Below are 20,755 nucleotides of genomic sequence, written 5' to 3' on the forward strand. Positions count from 1 at the left end.
TAATTATTGTATCTATTCTTACCACAATCAACAGAATAATTTGGAAATAATTTTTTAATTTAATAAGCGTGTATACGAAAGAACGATTTTGTTGAAAAAATTTATAAAAATATAAAAATTGAATCAGGTATACATCTAAAAATAATTTTGCTAAGTTATCAAAATAATTATATAGAACACTTAAGTATAATGATAATATTGCAAAAATGTTTAATATTTTGATAACCAATTTTAATATCTTATATATATAATTATTTTTGAGAGCCTAGTAAAATTATTTTCAAATGTGTCTGGTAAAATTTTTCAATACTTCAGCAAAACTATTCTCTTTCCGTGTACAAAATTATCTAATCACACAGCTCTTGGACACGGACGGCGCCATGCCCGGACAACCTTTTTCATTTATCGTCGACGCCCGGGGGACCGGCGGGCTCGGCGATGTCATTATCGACATCGTTCACGATAAGCAATCGGTACCCTACAGAATAGAAGATTTCGGTCACATGCAGTATCGAGTGTCTTTCGTGCCTAATAATGACGGCAAGTATCGAGTGTACGTCTACTTTAACGGCTCAGACGTGCGTGGTTCACCGTTTTCCATACGCGTGGGAACGCAGAAAGGCTCCCGCAGGTCGAAGGAGTCCACGTCCAGCCTGGAACGGTCCAAGGTGTCGTCTTTAGAGCGACGAATGAACGGACTGAACGTGTCCGCGACGGAACAGAGCAGTCCAACCCAGAAGATGTATACCTCGACCGCGTACAAGTCCATCAGTCCGACGCAACGCGGTTATTCGCCCATCCATCAGACCAGCCCGACGTACAAAATGTCCAGCAACTATGTCACCGAGAACTCCGCGACCTATCACAGCACCAACTCGCTGAATCGCACTCGCTCTCCGAATCATATCAACCACAGCCCTGTGCAGAGGAACATGAACAGCCCATCGATGCTTAAGGAGACGAAGGAGATTTATAGTAGCAATACATCATACAACCATCGCTCGAGATCGCCGAATCTACAGAGTCCCAGCTTCATCAAAGAATCTAAGGATATTTATTCATCTAGTACTCTCAACAGATCGCGATCGCCAAATTTGAGTCCAACTGCTCACATCATTAAAGAATCCAGAGATATCTACAATTCGGGATCCCTGAAGAGATCGCGCTCGCCGACCCGCAGTCCAATGACATATAGCGCCACGCAGAGTCCTGTAAACCGCAGCTTCAGCCCACGAATCGGCGACAAAGACGCGTCCTTCAACAGACGAGGATCCACGGACAACGGCATTATCGACACCAGCAGCAACGTGCGGGTATCCTCGATGGTGGGTGGCACTTCAAGGCGCGATTCCTGGGACGCGATCGCCAAGACGAAGTCGCTGCTGTCATACGGCAGTCTCGAATCCCTCGCGAATCTGACGAACAACTCGCCAACCGCGGAAAACCGCGATAGCAGTCCGAACGACAATTTCCTGAACAACAACTACAAGAACGCGCAAAGCTACTCCACCAAGAACGTGTCATCGCATTCCGCGACGACGAGCTATTCAGCTGTGCAGAAGTCGTCCAGTCCCGATTACAGTGTGAGTCCGAGGTACGAGAGTCCAACGACCGCTCGCACGCACGGCATTCTGAAGAATAAGAACAACAATTACTATGGCAAAATCGCGGATACAACGGACGGTACCATGACTCATGACAGGTACCTGAACAACGGCGGTGCTGTCTACGTGTCCGCGTCATCTGGTAAGAGCGGTACGATCGTCGCGACCGGAAGCGCACTGGAAACGTTGCCGGTGCACCGACCGACCACTTTCAGCGTCACCGGCGTGGATCCCAATAAGGTGTCCGTCACCGTTACCGGTAAATCCCGTTGCGACTTTCGACGTTAACGCTGCGTGTCGCGAATACATAATAAAGTACGCCTTTTTGCTTCTCGTAGGTCCTACTGGCAAGACCGTACCGATACAGAAATCGAAGTTGCGCGGCTTGACGTACACCATCACCGCTGAAGAGATCGGCGAACATGTCATCCAAATTCTGGTGAACGGTCAGCACATCAAGGGATCGCCCTTCAGGTTCGTTCAACTACGAAGAAGATAAAGATTTTTATCTCGAAATTTAGTTAGGTGTAATTTTTTTTAATAATATTAAATTATTTTGTATATTTATTACATGGTCGAGAAAAAAATGTAATTTTTATTTGAAGCCTGAAAAGACTTATGAAATTAAACTCGGAGAATTATAAATTCGAGGATGTCTGTATTAAATGTTCGTCAGGATTAAAAAATAGGAATGTAGCTAAATTATTCACAAAATGAATTGTTTATATAAATTTGTTTATACAAATTTGAAGTCTAAAGGAACTTATGAAATTAAACTTAAACAATTATAAGTCGGAAATGTTTCTATTAAAGAAAGAAAAAAATCTCGTGAGAATTAAAATGTTCCTTAAGAATTGAACAGAAAATTCTTAAATAAAAATTTAGCTAAATTATTCTTAAACGATTTGTTTATATTAGATCGCAGGCATATAATGCCCGAGCTATTCAAGTTGGGAAGATCCCGAACGGAGTGGTGAACCAGCCGGTAGAATTTGAAAGTACGTATCTGAGATTGTGAAATCGCGAAACCGCACAAGTGCGTCTCCGATAATAAAAGATGGTTTTGTTTGTCAGTTGATGGATCGAGAGCCGGCTCGGGAAACTTGGAAATTCTCGTAAACGGGGGACACGTCACGAGTTTTGTGAGAGCGCTAGGTAGTCAACGTTTCTTGGCATCGTTTGTGCCACATGAAGCGGTTGCACATCTGGTCGAAATGACGTTCAATGGGGAAGTCATCCCCGGTAAGTTACTTTATCATCATGTCTCGAAGCCTCTTAACAAACGTTTTTAATGAAATTCACAAACGTTTATCTTAAAATTTTTTATTAAAAATTGACATTTTTGGGATACTCAAATAACAATTTTGTTCAGATCCAATAACAATTATTGGATCTAAAGAATTACTGTTAAAAACATATATTTTAAATTTTAATCTATAAATGATTACACTGTAATCGAAAAATTTGGTACACTTTTAAAAAATTGACATTTTTGGAATTTCTATTAAATATCATAATACGAGTAGTATTATTTTATAATAATAATCTCTTTAAATCCAATGACAGTTATTAAAAGTGAAGAATTATTGTTAGTAATGGATCTTCCAATGGATGGATACCCCAATACCTGGAGAATACATGATTTCGAAATATCAAATGCGAAAATGCTGAAATCTTTTTAACAGTTACAACATTTTTTTACAATTACAGCTCGAACATTTATTTCGTTTCATTTGCATAATGTTCTATGCTGTTTTATATTCGGTACTTTGTACGCTATCTTTGCCGCAAATATCTTAATTTTCATGATGCGGTTTTTAGCGCGCCTTTCTTTTGTCAAATTCCGATACGGCGGCTTCTGCGCTAGAATAAATTCCTACTGCGTACGCACGAATGAACGCACTCACGCACGTCTGCATACGTGTGCACCACTGCACCTGCACGTGCACGGGCATACGTATCTCCTGGAATGCACGATAGTCTTTGCCGTCGCCATTAAGAAAGCTGAAATGCAACGTTGAAATGTTGTTTAAAAGTATGCGTCGCGCGAACGATGATTTGTACCTCGTAGTGATTCATCGAAAGTTGATGTACGCAAATTAGAATTAATACATAATGATTATCCTCAGTCGAATTAAATCGATATTAGCAAAATGATTCATTTGATGACAATTTTTATGACACGAAAATATTTTGGTATTTAATATCACACGATTTGATAAACTTTTTAAACTTTTTTTATATATTAATTTTTTTATATTGCGTAATATACTCTTATTAATATTTTTAATAATTGTAATATTCAGTTATACAGAACATACAAAATTTGTATTTTTTTAACTATCTTTTTAATTATAATAATTTTTCTTATTTGATACCTTCGATGTTGAAAAATATTTCTTAGTGAAAGTAATTCATTTATTTTTCACAGCCTTTCGTATACATAATTTTTTTTTTGTCAATATTTTATCATTCTGTACTTTACATTAAAAAAAATCAAGCATTAACAGCATAATTCTAATTGAAAACAATCTTATTAATTCTATAACAGTATTAATGAAACAAATAACATTTTATTAAAATAAGAGCATAATTTATTTGTTTCATTAATACTGTTTTTTAAATTAACAAAATTATTTTCAATTAAAAGAATGTTGTTAATAAAACATCATTTTTTCCCGTGTAGTATTATATCACACAATATTACTTGATTTATAATCTTATTTAATCGATTGGACCGTGAATTTTTTATATTCATAAAAGAAACGAGGAATGTGTAGTGTTAAGTTTAAGTGTTAGCTTAAGGAAGTGTTACGTGCATTCGATAAATAGCACACCATTGGCACAAATCCACCTTGAGTTCCGTCATGCTTCGCCACATCAACTATAAGTATATACTTCTTTTCTCTCACGCCCGCGAGCGCAATTCACAATGTAGTTACTCGCGGCGGTCTTATCGTGGAAATCATTCACTATCTACCGTAGACCGTTGTTTTCGTTATGACCTTTAGCACTATCAGCCCTGGTAAAGCTATCCCCGACTCGATTTCCAATGGCTATCGTTCAAACGGAGAAAATGTTGTAAGAGCGACTTCCGGTATTTCCCTCCCGCGTGTTCCCGGCTTCACGCTCCGTGCAAACTTTTAAAGACGGTCTCTGCAATCTGCAAACGATGGTTTGCAAAATTTCTGCGTTATCTTGCCCAATGTGCGCGCACTGAAGCAACATTACATTGCCCATGCAGAACGGAAGTTTCTTCCCTTGGTAAGAAATTTCCTCGCGCAGCCATTCTCAGCACGGGAACTTCAATCCCGGAAATTAGGATCTAAAACTACTGTATAGGCTCTAAAATTACTGAGTGCGCGAATTTTGGACAGTTCAATTTAAATTGGATAACTTTAAATTTTCATTTTTAAAAACTAGTCTGTTTGAAACTGTAGTCTCGACATTTTGGTATTAGAATTTTCGTCTTGAAATTTTGATATTAGAATTTTCGTTTCTCAGAAATCTGCTATTAACAGGTGTCACGCAAAGTCTGAGATACCTTATATAAAGTACAGCAATAGCATATTCTTTTTCGCATTTGGCATCAAAATAGCGGAGAGTTTGCGGTATTTGATCAATCTAGTGACTTTGTCAGGATCAAGTTAAAGAATCAAATCGAAGTGTCATCTTCTCGTGTCGAGTCCCAATTTAATTTCTCTGTCGGGGAGCGGATTTTCTTTTCTCCCGTGAAGTTTCTCGAATGTAATTACTTTGCCTCTTCCATAATAAGTGCCGCCGAGCATTCCTCGGCACTTATCGTCAAGGAGACGTGCGGAGCGATCGAGTTCATCCGCGTCCCAGGCATGCGAGGCAAACGTGTCTCTAAGTCAGCGGGTCATCGGGCAGGTCGTTGACTTGCGATTTCACGCATTCACGTGACGTCCCACTGACCCATATCCGACGTCATCGGTTCTCCTTGGCTTCCTGAATCTTTTTTTTTTTTTCCACCGCTACCTCGTCGTCATAATGCGCGAGGCCACGATCAGTGCGGAATGACGAGTTCGTCGTTCGTCTCGCCGTTTAAGTAACGCTACTGCATGCCTTTGTAGTAAAAGTCTCACAGAAACATATCCAGCGATCGTAAAAACGTAAAGAATTCACATTTCGCTGCGATGTACAGATAAAATAAATGTGAATATCTGGGAAATGTTCTAATTGTTTTATTATTAAGAAATTGACCTACCATTTGTCTTTTATGCATATTATTTTTGTTAAAATAAACATACAACACTATTATATATCGAAAGAAGCGATGGCAATTCGATCCCTTAAATTAACATTTTGGTATTTTTAATAATAATAAACTAAGTAATAAACTAAATTTGTGTGGTCTCAAATTTAATATATTTTCTTGAGTTAAATTACTTAATTCATTGTTTTAATTAAATTAACGGCATATTGAGTACGTCAGTAGAAACAGTGGTGACTTACTTAGGAATGATTAAAAATAACTCAAATTGGATATAATTTGATATTATATAATTTAACAGTGAATGTCTTGAATAGTCATCAGTACATTAACATTTAACAGTTTTATCATTCTTTTAATAGTACATATCTTTCAATTGCTTAAGAAATATTGGCAAAAGAAATCTGCTTCTCACTCTCCTCTTTAAAACTGCTCAAAATTCGATGATATTTAAATTGGTCAAGAAAAACTGGTCAAGAAAAATATTAAAGTTTTGCAAAACAGAGAGTAATTTTGGAAAATAAAGTGAGAAGCAAATTCCTCTTCCAACATCACTTTTATAAGCAAGGAAATATATTCTGCTAAAAGAACAAAACACTTCATTACAGTGATTACTCAAACATTGTATGACTCTTGTATTCCGACAAAGATAAAATCTATAATAAAGGCAAATAATGGGCCGACTTCATATAAAGTAAAACAAGTACACTTTGTATTTCCCAGGTGTTCATATTATCATCGATCTCCTGTTTATTCGATTTTTCATCCGACAAAGGTATTATCTGATATCCAAATTGTTTAGATTCATAAATATTTAAATTAATAAGTCGTTGAAGTATTTTGAGTCCTCAATTCAACACATTACATTTTTAATTGTGTTATTTGATGAATTAAATTCAAAATTGAAAGCGATGGAGAGAGCAAACGCTCCGAAAGTGAAATTGTTGCCCATAGACAGACCCGAGGCTGTAGCTCCGCTGCGCCACTGCACGTGTATGAATAATATTATTTAGATGCCATATATAGTGCACTCCGATGTGATTACGTATTCACACAAACGCACCCGGTAGCTATTATTATCTACCCTTTTCCAGTACCCTTTTGCAGTATATTGCATCACCGACAACAGAAAAATAACGTAAACACTTTTTCAATACATTTTTCCACTACATTGCATTTTAATCATAATTAAGTTTAACATTAGTTTTAATGGATTTTGTAATGTTTCCATTATTACAATATTCAAATCACGTATATTTGATATAAGTTATTTCTCGTTATATATATTTCAGCAAACTTTTATATATAACGAAAGAACTTTGAGTGATTGAAATTAAATTTTGAAGCAGGAAACAAAAATTAATTCAAGATAATTTAAAAGATAAAGAACAGAAAGTTGAACATTTTATATTTTCTATTATACAATTCTATTATATTGACGAAAGCTGAAAAAAATTTAGTAATAGCTAAATGTATTTTGTTTAGCGTAATATTTACTAAATATTACCAAACACAACAACAGTTTGATAATAATTAGAAAATAAAATAATATTTCGAAAATTAAGATTATCAAAACCAACTAATGTTAATTAGTTGATTTGGAAAATTTTACTTTTTTAAACTTTATCTTATTTTTCTAATTATAACTTTTAATAATAATTAACATTATTTAATTGATTTTGGCAACTCTTTTCTAAATATTATCTCACTTTTTAATTATAAAACAGTTAATTACTGTTATTATATTAATTTCAATAAAACATTCGGTTGATATAACCAAAACCAACTAATGTTAATTATTATTGTATACAAATTAATCGAACATTTTACTGAAATTGTTTCACTACATTAGTAACTATCATCAAGGCTTGATTATTATTACAATACTTTTTTCACTGTGTGATCATACTTAGAGATCACTACAAAGTATCGAATATCAGATATTGTTGCGTAATCGGACCCCGCGTGCTAGTGCATTCCTCCGATCGATATTTCGCTTGCATCCGCTATGGAAATCGCGCCTGGAATATGAGCGCATAACGAATACCGCGTACGATCGTAGGTGTGGCTACGAAGTACCAACTGTGTCGGCGTGCGGACGTATTTGGTTACGAATGAGGATACGCAGAGACGCATTGCCTACGTGAACGCGAACATAATTCATCACGTGGTCGTACCTTGCGACACCGTCTCGAAGATTCTCATATTAACTCTTCGAATTCTAATTCTACAAAACTAAGATCCCCAGGTAGAACATAAATTTATAATCAAATTGATAAATCTACGAGCCAGATGTTTGTTACTAAATTTTAAACAAAAGATAATTTAAACAACAGGCAACGTTTCGATTTTTAACCAGGTCATTATCAATGTTTTAATGACCTGGTTAAAGGTGGTCTGTTGTTTAAATTGTAATTTTAACAATACACGTCTAACTAGGTTTGTAGCTTTTAATTAATTTAATTTTTGTCTATTCGAGTGTCTTGTCTTGGCTTATCTTTTTTTTTTTTTACAGAATTATAAGCTCAAAAATAACATCAAGTAAAAATCGTTTCAGAAAAGCATCATAATGATTTGATGATTTTGTGATGAATTCTCGACGTGACAATAATTTTTAAGTTATTCTTTTTTAATAAATGATTAAAAACAATGATTAAAAGAATCATCATTACATCAAGAATTCATCATAAAATAATTGTCGAAAATATATCGAGTGATATCATCCAGGTACATTCTTCGGTTCTACTTGTTAAGCTGCGTTAACTCGCGATATCTCGCGATTATTTTCGCGCACGACGGATGTACGAAATTTGAAGAGGTCTAGTAGGAACTGAGGGGAAAACGAAATGCGAAGAGAAAACGGTAATTTTTGCGAGGGAAATTAGATAATATAGAGGTAAATTGCAGCAACGGAATTACTCATCGGGAAAACCGCCTTGAAGTCGGTATTTCTCCGCGCTGCGCCGCGCCGTTTGCGTTCCACGCGGGACTCCTTTATTCGGTTCTGCTTCCTTTCGCGTAATCATACAGCGGAATGAACACACGCAGACCGTTATCATCGATCGGCGGAAGAAATGCACATGCAGCTCTTATCCGTTCGTGACACTCGACGGAGGTGTGCGACTACTTTGCCTACCGACGACACGTGGAATGCGTTCTCTTTGCTCGGCGCAACGAAGCCAAGGAAGTTATCGCCTGATCTCCCGGTCTTGCATAACTCTTTCCCGACGTTAACTTTTTTCCAAAATCATCGTCAGAAACGATTATCTCCGTCGAGCACATTGCGGAGTCACGCGATATCAGATCAACCGCAAGTGGAACATACGAGATCTCGATTAATTAAAGATTATTCGTTTTTCCTGAACGAAAGAAAAATCATCTTCAAAGCCAGATAACTGTAAAATATATAATGTATAATGTATCTAATAAAAGATATGTATGTATACGTGGAAAGAACGATTTTGATGAAGTATCTGAAAATTTAGCTAATCTGAAAATAATTTCGTTGGATCATCAAAATTATTATGTAAGAAATTCAAGCATAATAAGCAAACATGCTGCGAAAAAATTTTGATATTGTTAGCAATCAGCTTGAGCGTCCTACATAATTATTTTGATGGTCCAAGCGAAATTATTTTTAAATCTACATTTAGTTCAATTTTTATTCACTTTTGGCAGTGCCAAAAGTTTTCATTTAATTGTATAATTCGTGTTATACTTTTGATATTTTAATAAAATATCGAATTGTTTAATTGCTTATAATAAGCATTAATCAACTTATAATACGGATTTTATTGACTTATGTATAATATAAGACATAAACTGGAAAACAGATTAACAAAAATGATCGTAAAATTATATGTTAGTCGAAAATTGTTGACAGCCACTGTATACATATATGTAGAATAAAAGTTAGGATTTTCATGCAAATCCTTCTTTATGCAATCCAAATTCGTTCCAGTTTCTATCGTAATTCGGAGCGAATTCTTTCAAGCTTCGAGATACGCACTTAAATTACTCAATTGACCGTCTTATACAACTTATGCTGTCGTGAAATGTACGATCGTAATTTTTCGCTGCATATAATCGCAATAAAAGCATCACTATGGGCATCGATGCACACAATAGAATCGATAGCAACGTGATTCTAATTCAATAAAAGCAACTCGATCAAATGCTGCGCATACGAAGCTCCTATTTAACCTTGACACTTCGAAGATCCAGGGGGAAAAATTGCGGAGTTGTAGCTGCAGAAACTCGAGCAATCGTTAAATTCAGTCAATTATCATTACGATGCGTGCTTGACACGACTCCGTTAATCTTACAACTGTTAATTAAAGAGTCAATTAGTTCGAGAAAGACAATTAAGCCGCACGCGTTAACTTTTCTTCCCGTTTTAAAAAATAATCGCGACTCCTTCCACGTATAATAAAAGAATAATTGCAAATATCTTTCCGCATTTTAATGCGAAAAGCGTATCGCGTTCTCGGCATGCAAAGCGCAGATGAGCAAAGCGCGATAAATAAACCATGGAACACAACGCATTGCCGTCAGTTATATACGAAGCACAAATTTATTTTATTGGCGCGAAGTAAACTGGTCGATAAACTCGGACAGGTGTAATTTTTCAATGGCTCATGCCACGCTCCATAGACTTTAATCTTAGCCCGAGCACCTCGATAATGAGCTACAGCTTTAGCATATAATCCCTCGTCTGTAATTAACCGACCGATGCCCGCGCAAATGAGCGCGGTTGACTCGCTCGAGTGATCGCGAGGACTTATTTTCCGCAATGAGAATTTTTCCGTCGTCTCTCCGGTCAAGGATCTCGGATACTCGAGGATCCAGAAGAAATCCAAGGAGATTCCAATAAAAACATACATCGATCTCCGAGGTTTCATTGAAAAAAAAACAAAAAGGTCCGAATAAAATAAAATCGATTTCTTGAAATGTAAAAATTCTATTTGCGCGAGGAATGTAACTCGTTCACGGTGAAACTTCACGGAGCGTGAAAGAAGCCTCGCCACGCGAGATATCGCCGGATGACATCTTCGTGTATCAAATGTAAAAAATCGGCGAAAGGGCAGAAGACGGCATGTCCCGTGATTTTCACGTCGCCGCCGGTGATTTCAACGGCAGCTGGCGCAAATGCGTAACCGCATGTATGCAACGCGTGAGCATGCAGTGTCATCGCATTCGTCGGCGCGATCGTTTTTACAACCATAACGGCGATCGATTGATTACGTGACGATTATCGATTGACGGAATGATTCAAGACTGCTGATTGAGTCTCATTGTGTGCTCGGATATAAGAATATATGTACACAGGACACTCAGAGGAAGCATCTTATTTACGAAATACGCGAAACGTTCTCGCATTCCTCTCTGCATAATAAGAGATTTTGATTCAAGGATTTCGATAAGTCGAAATGTGTTTGCTGAAAAATCAACGTATTTGCGAAACTCTAGACTCTAAAAAAAATTATTAATATTATAAATATTTAATTATTCAAATGACACTGAAAGAATACCATCTGGTACATTAAAAAAAAGTACTTTTAACACATTTTTTTTGTTTGAGTTCTAATAAAATATTTACTAAATGTAAACATATATTTATTTGATACGAAAACCATTAATTTGATTTAATTATCATTTTTTATTGAGTAAAATATTTATTTATTTACTGTAAGTAAATTGTTAGTATACTATTCAAAGAAATGTGTATTAAGATTTAATAAATTTCTTTTTCGGTGCATTTGTGACTATAATTACACGGTAAAATAATTATAGTTAGGACTTTTGTTTTTATAGCTATTAGGTATTATAAAAATGGAATACCAGTTATATAATTATAACAGTAATAACTATAAAAATAGAGAACTCTTGATCATAATTATTTTATCAAACGGTTATAGTCACAAATATCAAACAAACTTTTCTTAGTATACACTCGTTTAAATCGGTTATTAAAATCTTCGTGTACTTGCAAGACGTTGGATTCTCGAATTTTTCTTTTCGAAGCATTTAATTAATGTTGCTGGTTGAGGCACCGTGTGTATTTATCGCTACATGCAGAGCTATAACACGATTAGAATCATCGGAGAATTGCACCTGTAGTCGCTCATCTGTTACGCGGCTGTTAAGGGATATCTGTATAACACATGATATATGCTTGTTCGTAGCGAAGGATTTAATCTTCGAGGAATACGTGTATCTTATTTTCCATGATTAACGTACTCATTATAAATCTCGTAATCAAGTCTCTCGCATCATTCCTTATTAAACGTAATTATTTCGAGAAACGCTATTTAAACTCTCCCTTCTTGTTCGAATCTGTTTTCAATTAATCCGTTCAGGTATAGATACTTAATTGATTCTAATTTTTGAGATGGCAGAATGAGCTAATCGTAAATGAGGTAATTAATATTCGCGCACGTAATTTATGCGCGAATCTTGGTCGGTCTACTCGCGTTAAAGTTTTCAAAAGTTGAAATCGCGACCTTGAAACTTTCGATAGAGCACATCAGACTGGGAAATTTTCGAGCAATTTCGGAGCTATGAGCCACTTGCTGAACAACGCATCCGTTATGTTGGAGAATGCAGCGATTCACCGTGCACGGTCGCTTCGACGTAACTTCTCTATCGCCAAGAACAGTGACGCGTGGTACGTCTTGACGATTCAGCTAAATAAAAATAAAAATAAAGGACACCGGTACGTGAATGGCGTAATCGGAATCCCGATCAACGTAGCGCGACGTGGAAAGCAGGTCGACTTTAACATGATCTAATCACGGAAGGAACGGTTTTACTGAAGTATTTTAAAATTTCGTTACAGATACTGATTTGAAAATAATTTTGTTGGATAATTTAATCAACAACATAATTACGTAGCATGCTCAAACTGGTTGCTATGGAATGTGTCGAAGCTTTTTACTGCAGCATTACTCATCAAGTAATTTATTTTGATAGTTTAACAAAATTATTTTCAAATCTATATCTAGCTAAATATTTAAATGTTTTAACAAAACGTTCCTTTCCGTATAATAAAAACGTCGCCTAAAGCGCGGAATTTTTGCACGACAAGAACCTTGACAAAAACAGTACGTGGCACATCTATTAATTTCCGCGTCGTATCGCGACGATTGGATTATTGTTCTTGCAATTCCCGTCCACGGTAACTTCATTGACTGTTCCACGAACGGAATAACAGCTGGCATCTTCGGGAAAATTTCATTAGCGAAATTTTCTCGATATAATCGGACAAATTACATTAATCAAATGCTTATCAATTTATTATCAATTAAGCTCCTCTCTCGCGATTTAACGATCGCCAGCTGCAACGAGACTCGCAAAAAAAAAAAAACAAACAGCCTCTAATAGCTCTCGATGGCGACGCGATGCAATTACATGACGCTTCGAAAAGTAGATCGTGATCCTTATGGCCTACACGTACCACTTATTAACACGTGGCATTGCGTAAGAGTTGCGTGAGGAATCACATTGTCACCGGTGTCAAAGAATTCATGTATAATTATAACTCGTTTTGATCACACGCACATCATCCTATCCACTCAGAAAAAAATATAAAATTGTTTTTTTATTACTGTGCTGGACTGGAATTTTTCTTCTCGCTTTCATCAAATTTTAAACATATACTATTTCACTTTAAGTACAAAAAGTGTTACATTAGTTCAGCTATGAAAAATATCTATATTGACACCTATGTATATTTAGGGAAATTTAAAAGTAAAAGTAATGTACAACTTGTAGAATTAAGCTACAAGTTGTAAGTAGCTGAATAAATTATTTTATAATTATTGCAACAATAAAAAACAGTTTATTCAATTATTTACATTAATTCTACATATGAAACTTGTTTGTGTATATTATAATTATCACCTTCGTAGTTGCTACCAGTTGCTACCATTGTCTTTCTCAGAGTGTGCTCTCGCAAATTGTGTCAGGCTACAATGTACACTTACATTTACATAATTAAATCCGGCAAATATAGCATAAATATAATCAGCCGTTATTTGTCGTTATGCCCTAGTTCGCCACAAAGCGGTCACTGTAGTATAAACCCGATTCATCAATAAAAAGTCGGAAACGGCTTTCGTGCTGCGAGCGCATATAAAATTTACATTTCTGCGTGTTTGATCCACAATATTCCTTTAGCTTCATATAATTCTACCAATAAATTAGACTTTGTTATATAATGTGTTAGATATATCAAGAAATACTGGATCTTAAATTACTAAACGTTTCAACAAGAATAATTCAACAGGGATTCTTTTATTTTCTGGATTTGACACGTCGAGTGAAAGTAATGAATTCGTTCTAAAAAAAAATATGTCTTCAAAGTTCCTCAGATAAAATCTCAATGGAATTCTAATCGAGCTAGGGCTGCTTTCTTTTCAACAAACATAATCGATACAAACGTCGTTCTATATATTCTTCTTCAATGAATAAAGATAGAACGACGCTTTGACTGTGACTCCTAAAAGGAAAGCAGCCAAATTCCTATAAAATTAATGAGAATATGTTTACGACTTTATTTATCTTGTTGCTATAATTGAACCACCTTCGAGTGTCTATAATTGAATTGATTCAATTAAGGCAAAGATTTGATTAGTCTTTATTTTAAGTTTTATTCTCAAAATTGTGACTTTAATTACATATTATAGAAGTCTCTGTGCAAAAAATTTATTTTATGTATGGTATATTTTCAAAATAATATTATTCTATATTAGAAATATTAAAAAATTTTTTAATTTTTTAAATATATGCAATAATTATAATATTAACTTAATTATTAAAGAAGTTTATATACAAAGATATTATTTTATGTTCGAAATTGTTTTAAGATAAGAATAGAGACAAACAATTGTTCAAAAAATTATGTTTTATTTTTATTTGATAATAAATAAATATAATCTTATTCATAAAATGTCGTTTTTAAATCAATTTTTTAAATTATTTTTTATTAACTATGATGCTTTTTAATTAAACCCTTGGTCCAATCAAAGCAGTAATGGTCCCACCAAGATGCCAATGGTTCAATCAAGGACACAAATCACGTTTAATATTTTTGTAGATTATTGTTGATTATTGTTGATTTTCATCACGTATCAACTTTTTATAAAAATAAGTCTTATAAAAGGCTATTTAACAGCCTTTTTATATTTTTTATTCTCATTACTTCAAAAAGATTAATGCTCAAAAAAAGAGGACCAATCTCGGCAACCTTATCCTAATTATTTTAATAGTCCAACAAAATATTTTTATAGATCTATATATTTCCTTAAATTTTTAAATACTTCAACAAAATCACTCTTCCCATGTATCGCTTAAACCTGCAGCATGCACTGAAAATCAATGCGACTTTTGAAAATGGCAGCGAGGGCGGAGGCGGAGCAGCGATCATCATTTTCAAGATCCGCGAGAGACATCGGGTTTTCTATTTATATCGGCTCGAGAAGGTATCGAAATACGAAGATCGGTATTCTGCGAGATCGTAGCGGGCCGCAGGCCGCAGCTAGCCGGTCGGGCGAGTGAAAAACGGATGGGAGAGCAGTCTCGAATGTACCACACCGTCTCAGGACCCTGCGGCTAAGACACTCGTCTCTCTCTCCCTGGCCACCAGTTACGATTGCAAATCGACTATAATGATGGAAACGAACGCGTACGTGAACTTTCGAATGCATGTTCAATTTCATGTTTTCTAAAAAGCGTGCGTTATTAACGTGGAAATAAGTAACGGATGATTGCACCCGGAGAAAGTGAAGATAATTCGATCGATCGATCGATCGTTGACCTTCCGAGACACGAATTTGAGGCGCGATCAAAAATTTCACTTGACAAAAGTCATTTAGGACGAAAATCGAACAGACGAGTTTGAAACAGAACATAAATAAATTCTTTTTGCGTCACTTGAAAATCTCCATGATTAATTTTTCATGATAATTATATTCTGAACAATCAGATGTATCCAAAATGATCTTATCTTAGATGAGATTGTAAAGAGTTATAAGTGCGATATTTATTTAAATAGTAAGGCATTCCTCAGTAAATATGAATTAAAAGTAATATAGTCAATTAATTATTATTAGTAACATAATCAAGTTTTAATTTCATACTCAACGATATAATACAACACATGTATGTAGCAGTTACATTGTTGAGTGTGAAATTATAATATTGATGTTATGTTATTTTTAATTGGTTTACAATAAAAATTATAAAATTCGCAAAGAATCCACGTTGCTATCTTAAGAAATTTTCAAATATCTTAGAAATTTTTATAAAGTTTTAAATCGATATTTATAGTTAGTTCTTGTTATTTAAGATTGTCTTATATACAGTCTTAAAATCTCGTAAATCGATCACATAGTCATAGCATCTTAATGCATTACTAAAAACAATCTTAAATATAAGAACTATAATTATAAATATCGGTCTTAGGTTTCTTCCGTATGAATTTCTAAACGGCAGTCTCGAAAATACTTTCCAAAGATGCGGCTGTTGAAACTCCTATAGATATCTTGACAAGAGTGAAGTAAATGGGAAACCATATCTTTGTCATAAATGTCATAATCCGATGACAAGTCAAGTGTAACCGACTCCGATCCCCAAATAGAACATAAAAATCATAATAATCATAATAATCATATTTCATCATAATCTTATTTGTCACCTTGTAAGTGACCTTATAAGTTTATTTCTAAGTGATGAATGACGTCATGATGACGTCCTACGATATTATGACTTAAGGTGTGATCAAGTCTCATTACAAATTAATTACAAATGCTATGAAGTTAAATTTTTTGGTTGGTCAATCAGAAGAAAGAATTTTTACGAATTGATCAAAGAATGCTTCAAAAGCATTTGTAGCACGTTAATCGTATCCTTAATTGTGACCAATCATACACAATCAATTTTTTTTAAAGATCGTCTTAAGTAATGTCTTAAGATGCTATTGTGATTGGTTTATGACATCTGAAAACTTACAAACCCAATAACAAAGTCTGGCCACAATTAGCAATTTTGTCAAAACTAGAATGAGAAAGAAGGGTATATAGAAAGGGGTGAAAATAAAAAAAACTATAGTGACGTAAATCACTTTTTTATACTTTTGGCAATATGAATGGTTTTCTATATTTTATATTTTTACATTTTTATCAAAGTCATAATTAAGTTACTTACATCACTATAGTTTTCACCCCCCCCCCCTCCCCGTCATCTTCTAACTTATACTATCTTACTTATTCTCACTTACTGAAATTGATGAAAACGACCAATCAAAAGTTCGTCAACTTGTGGCCAAACTCTGATATAAGGTTTCTAGTCTCAAATATAAGAACAAAATATAAAAATTAGCTTCTGATGATGGCGTTTAATAAAGAAAATTAATCAGTTAGCGCTTAGTAATTCTTTAATATGATAATTACCTTTTAATATGATTTTTGCCTTTAGTTCTTTACTGGATCTAAGTGTAGAAACTAATCGTATTAAAAAAATGACTAAGCGCTAACCGATTAATTTTCTCTGTTTAACGCAGCTACTGTGGATGCCTTCCAACAACCCAAGCAGAACAACAAGTCACGATAACGTCAAAATGACATTAAAATGAAGCAAATGATTGAAAGATGACTTTTAATGATTATTTTGGAGTTCTTTTGACATCATTTTCATATCATGACTTGTTCTTAGTAAGTGACTCAATACAACACAGTGATTATTTCGTTCTTGTTTATTTTATATTGGTGAACAACAAAGAATGTAATGATACACTGTATCATGTATGTCTCTTGTTGGAAGGCACCCTATAAAGTCAGAATAGGTTAGTATCTTTAAAAGTTAGTATCTTTATGTCATTGGTGAAAATATCACTTTTATTTAATCATAAAAATGATATGAATATTTTAATGACTTGTTCTTAGGAAGCGACTCAGAACAACACAGTGATCACCTCATCTTTGTTTAATTGTAATTATTAGACTGCGGATATTTATGCAAAATACTTAACTAAATATTTCGCATAAAATGCATATTTACAGATGGCAATCTCAATCTTTTTACTTAATTTTTTAATAACTCTTTAACGAACAACGATCGACTGCTAAAACTGTCCAATGATTAATATTCAGTTAAGCAGAATTGGGTAAGTTAACTTTTTTTTTTTAATTAATTTAAGTTAAAGTTAACAGTCTTGAAAATTTAACTTAATTAAAATACAATTTAATCCATAATAAAATTAATTGAATTAAAAGTTAAGTTAATAAAAAAAGTAATTAAAAAGTTCAAAATTAAATTTAGTTCGAACGAACAACCAAAAAAAAAAAGAAAAAAAAAGAAAAAGTTTGACTGTTTTACATAATTTTTCTACGTATTTTTTCTTTCTTACAACTTATTTATTTAATCTGGTTATTTTTGTTCACACGTGTAATGATTATATATACAATATAAAATTACTAAATTATATACTCATTAGCCTCTCACATTGTATCTAAGGATTGATTTAAAAAAATCAAATTAAAAATTAATAGTTACTGATAAAATGTAACTAAATTAAATTAAAAAGTTAAGAGTCTAAATTGTGATTAAGCTAAGTTAAAATTAATTAACTTAACTTTTATCTTTTTAACTTAGCACTACCCAACCCTGCAGTTAAGTATTTTGCATAAATATCCACAGCCTAGTAATGATGCACTGCGTCATACCGTATCATGTGTGTCTCTACTGTCCCTTGTTGGAAGGCACCCCGTTTTACCTGACTCCTGTACGGTCACATACGGCCCTGGGCCCGGGCCCCGAGCGGCGGTGGTCCGCGGCGCGAGCACACACGCTCGTCCCGTCGTTCGGCTCGGTCGAGTCCGTCGAGTCCGCCGCGCTGCGTTGGATCGCGTGATCCACGATCGTTCTCCGACGTACCTACTCCGGTACTCCGACGTTCTGTTCTTTTCGTTTCGTTTCGTTTCGTAGCCGCCGTGGGTGTTTTCCTCCAGTGTCGTTCTTGCTTGTCTGGGTCCACTCGTTCGGCCCCGAAGAAGAGAGAGAGAGAGAGAGAGAGAGAGAGAGATGGAGAGAGATCTCTTCGCGTGTGTGTGATGCGGGAAGCCGCGACGTCGCGATCATCGTCTCGCACTGCGTGGCCTCGAGACGGAGGGACACTCATCTCGTCGTCTCACGCTCTCCTCTTCGCACCGAAGGAAGCGTTTGTCCACGCCAGCAAAACATCGCCGTCGTCGTCGTCGTTCCTCCTTCAGTCGTATGTCCGATCGCGAGATCAATCCGGATCCGCCCGTCCATTCCTCTTTCTTCCTCTTTCTCCCCTTTTTCATCTAGGTTTTTCCAGCGTCTTTCCAGGTTTTCTCCCGTGCCGCGTACCGCCAAGGTAAATTGACGAATTCCGCCATCCGTGCGCTTTCGCTGCTGCGAAAAATTCCTGCGGACAATGAAGGAACGTCACGATCCGGGGCCCCGTTTTTCCGCGTCTCCCCGAGACGCGCGCGAGAGAGTTGCAGCTCCCTCCGAACTCCGAAGTCGTGTACCGGTTCTCGTTCTCGCGATCCCCGCGTTCCCCGCTGCCGTGTGCTCGTCTCGCATCTTTATATTCTTTATCCGCGAGCGTGCTGATTATTTACGCGCGATCGGATTTTTTTTTCACCCACCCTCGCAAACTGCCGTACTCGAGTGTGTTAATTCGTGTCGATTTATATCTCCTTATTAAGAAAGCATTCATATTTATCTCGTTTTAAGTGTAAACATTTTTGGAAGTTTCAAGCAACGTGAATAGACTTACGATTTATGTTCATTTCCACCGACGTATGTAGATTAACTTCAGCTGGAATTTTTCTGACAGCACCGTCGATCGGCGCGTCAGCAGGAAGGAAACCTGGGGGAACACCTGGCCGTCGCGAGTCACGTTGCACTTCCGGGGGATCTGGAATTCGATTCGAGACGGCCGACCGGCGGCCTATATCGGAGTACTGTTATTATAATCGGCAAATCCACGTAACGGTGCGCCGCGAGAGGGCGAGAGAACTGTTGTTTACGCGCGAAAATTAGCGTGGGAAGTGACGCCCGTGATATACTTAAAAATTGTACCCGATTGCCTCTTTAATCCGCTGAATTGTTGACGCGAGGTGGCTGTTCGTGTTGCTTGCACTTTTTTTTTACATTTAAAATCTTCGCTTTCTCTCTCTTCAACGCCTGACAGGATGTGTACCCAAAATTTATCATACTCGAAATACTTCAGCAAGAAAGTTTTCGAAAAATTAAGTGTGAAAAAATTATCTTTTCTTTTTATTTCAAGCAGTAGTTTCTGAGGTATGTAAGGATGAGAAGAGTTTTGCATAACGCAAATAATATACATAAAAAATGAACCAATCAAAGTCCTTTTCTATGGAATAAAAGATTCTGATTGGTTGACTTTTTGATGCAAAGGTCTGTGCTCCGACTTTAAGGATTTAAATATGATCAGTTACTACGTTTTAAATGGTTACCTGTGAATAAATTAGTAAATGCGCTAAAGTGCGCACTTATCAGCTCTCACTAAATTACATGCACGTGTAATCATAGACACGTGTAATCATAGACACGTGGCCATTTAAACATCTTTCCAGCTAGGAAAAAACCCATGCAGCACCGAATTGGCAGCAATATCGCTTTATTATACAGCAAAATCTGCATTATTGCAGCAGTGTTGCTGCAATGTTGCGCTGTAGGGGGAATTAAATATTAGACACAGTAGTAGTATTAGACACAGGAGCACTGTGTACAGCTGTTTAAACAATGCTGCCAAATTTTGACGGCACACTGAAATTTGTTATCTCTTCTAACTAAGTTGGTAGCCATTATTTGACACCCAAGTCTCAATTCAGATTTTTGTCTGTGTACATTTGTGTCGTGTTGT

The 20,755-nt window shown here is 35.7% G+C and overlaps 1 protein-coding gene across 1 annotated transcript in view; it reads left to right on the forward strand.

Annotated features, from left to right (window-relative positions):
- Nucleotides 1-20,755, forward strand: part of LOC108754496 (filamin-C) — a 51,832-nt gene that overhangs the window by 16,181 nt on the left and 14,896 nt on the right. The window contains exons 11-14 of the mRNA XM_018496828.1: nucleotides 360-1,863; nucleotides 1,943-2,078; nucleotides 2,523-2,602; nucleotides 2,679-2,846. Of these exons, the coding sequence (XP_018352330.1) occupies nucleotides 360-1,863; nucleotides 1,943-2,078; nucleotides 2,523-2,602; nucleotides 2,679-2,846 (1,888 nt within the window). The remainder of the gene's footprint in view (nucleotides 1-359; nucleotides 1,864-1,942; nucleotides 2,079-2,522; nucleotides 2,603-2,678; nucleotides 2,847-20,755) is intronic.

The sequence above is a fragment of the Trachymyrmex septentrionalis genome, unplaced genomic scaffold, assembly GCF_001594115.1.
Source record: "Trachymyrmex septentrionalis isolate Tsep2-gDNA-1 unplaced genomic scaffold, Tsep1.0 scaffold8, whole genome shotgun sequence".
Classification (NCBI taxonomy): domain Eukaryota; kingdom Metazoa; phylum Arthropoda; class Insecta; order Hymenoptera; family Formicidae; genus Trachymyrmex; species Trachymyrmex septentrionalis.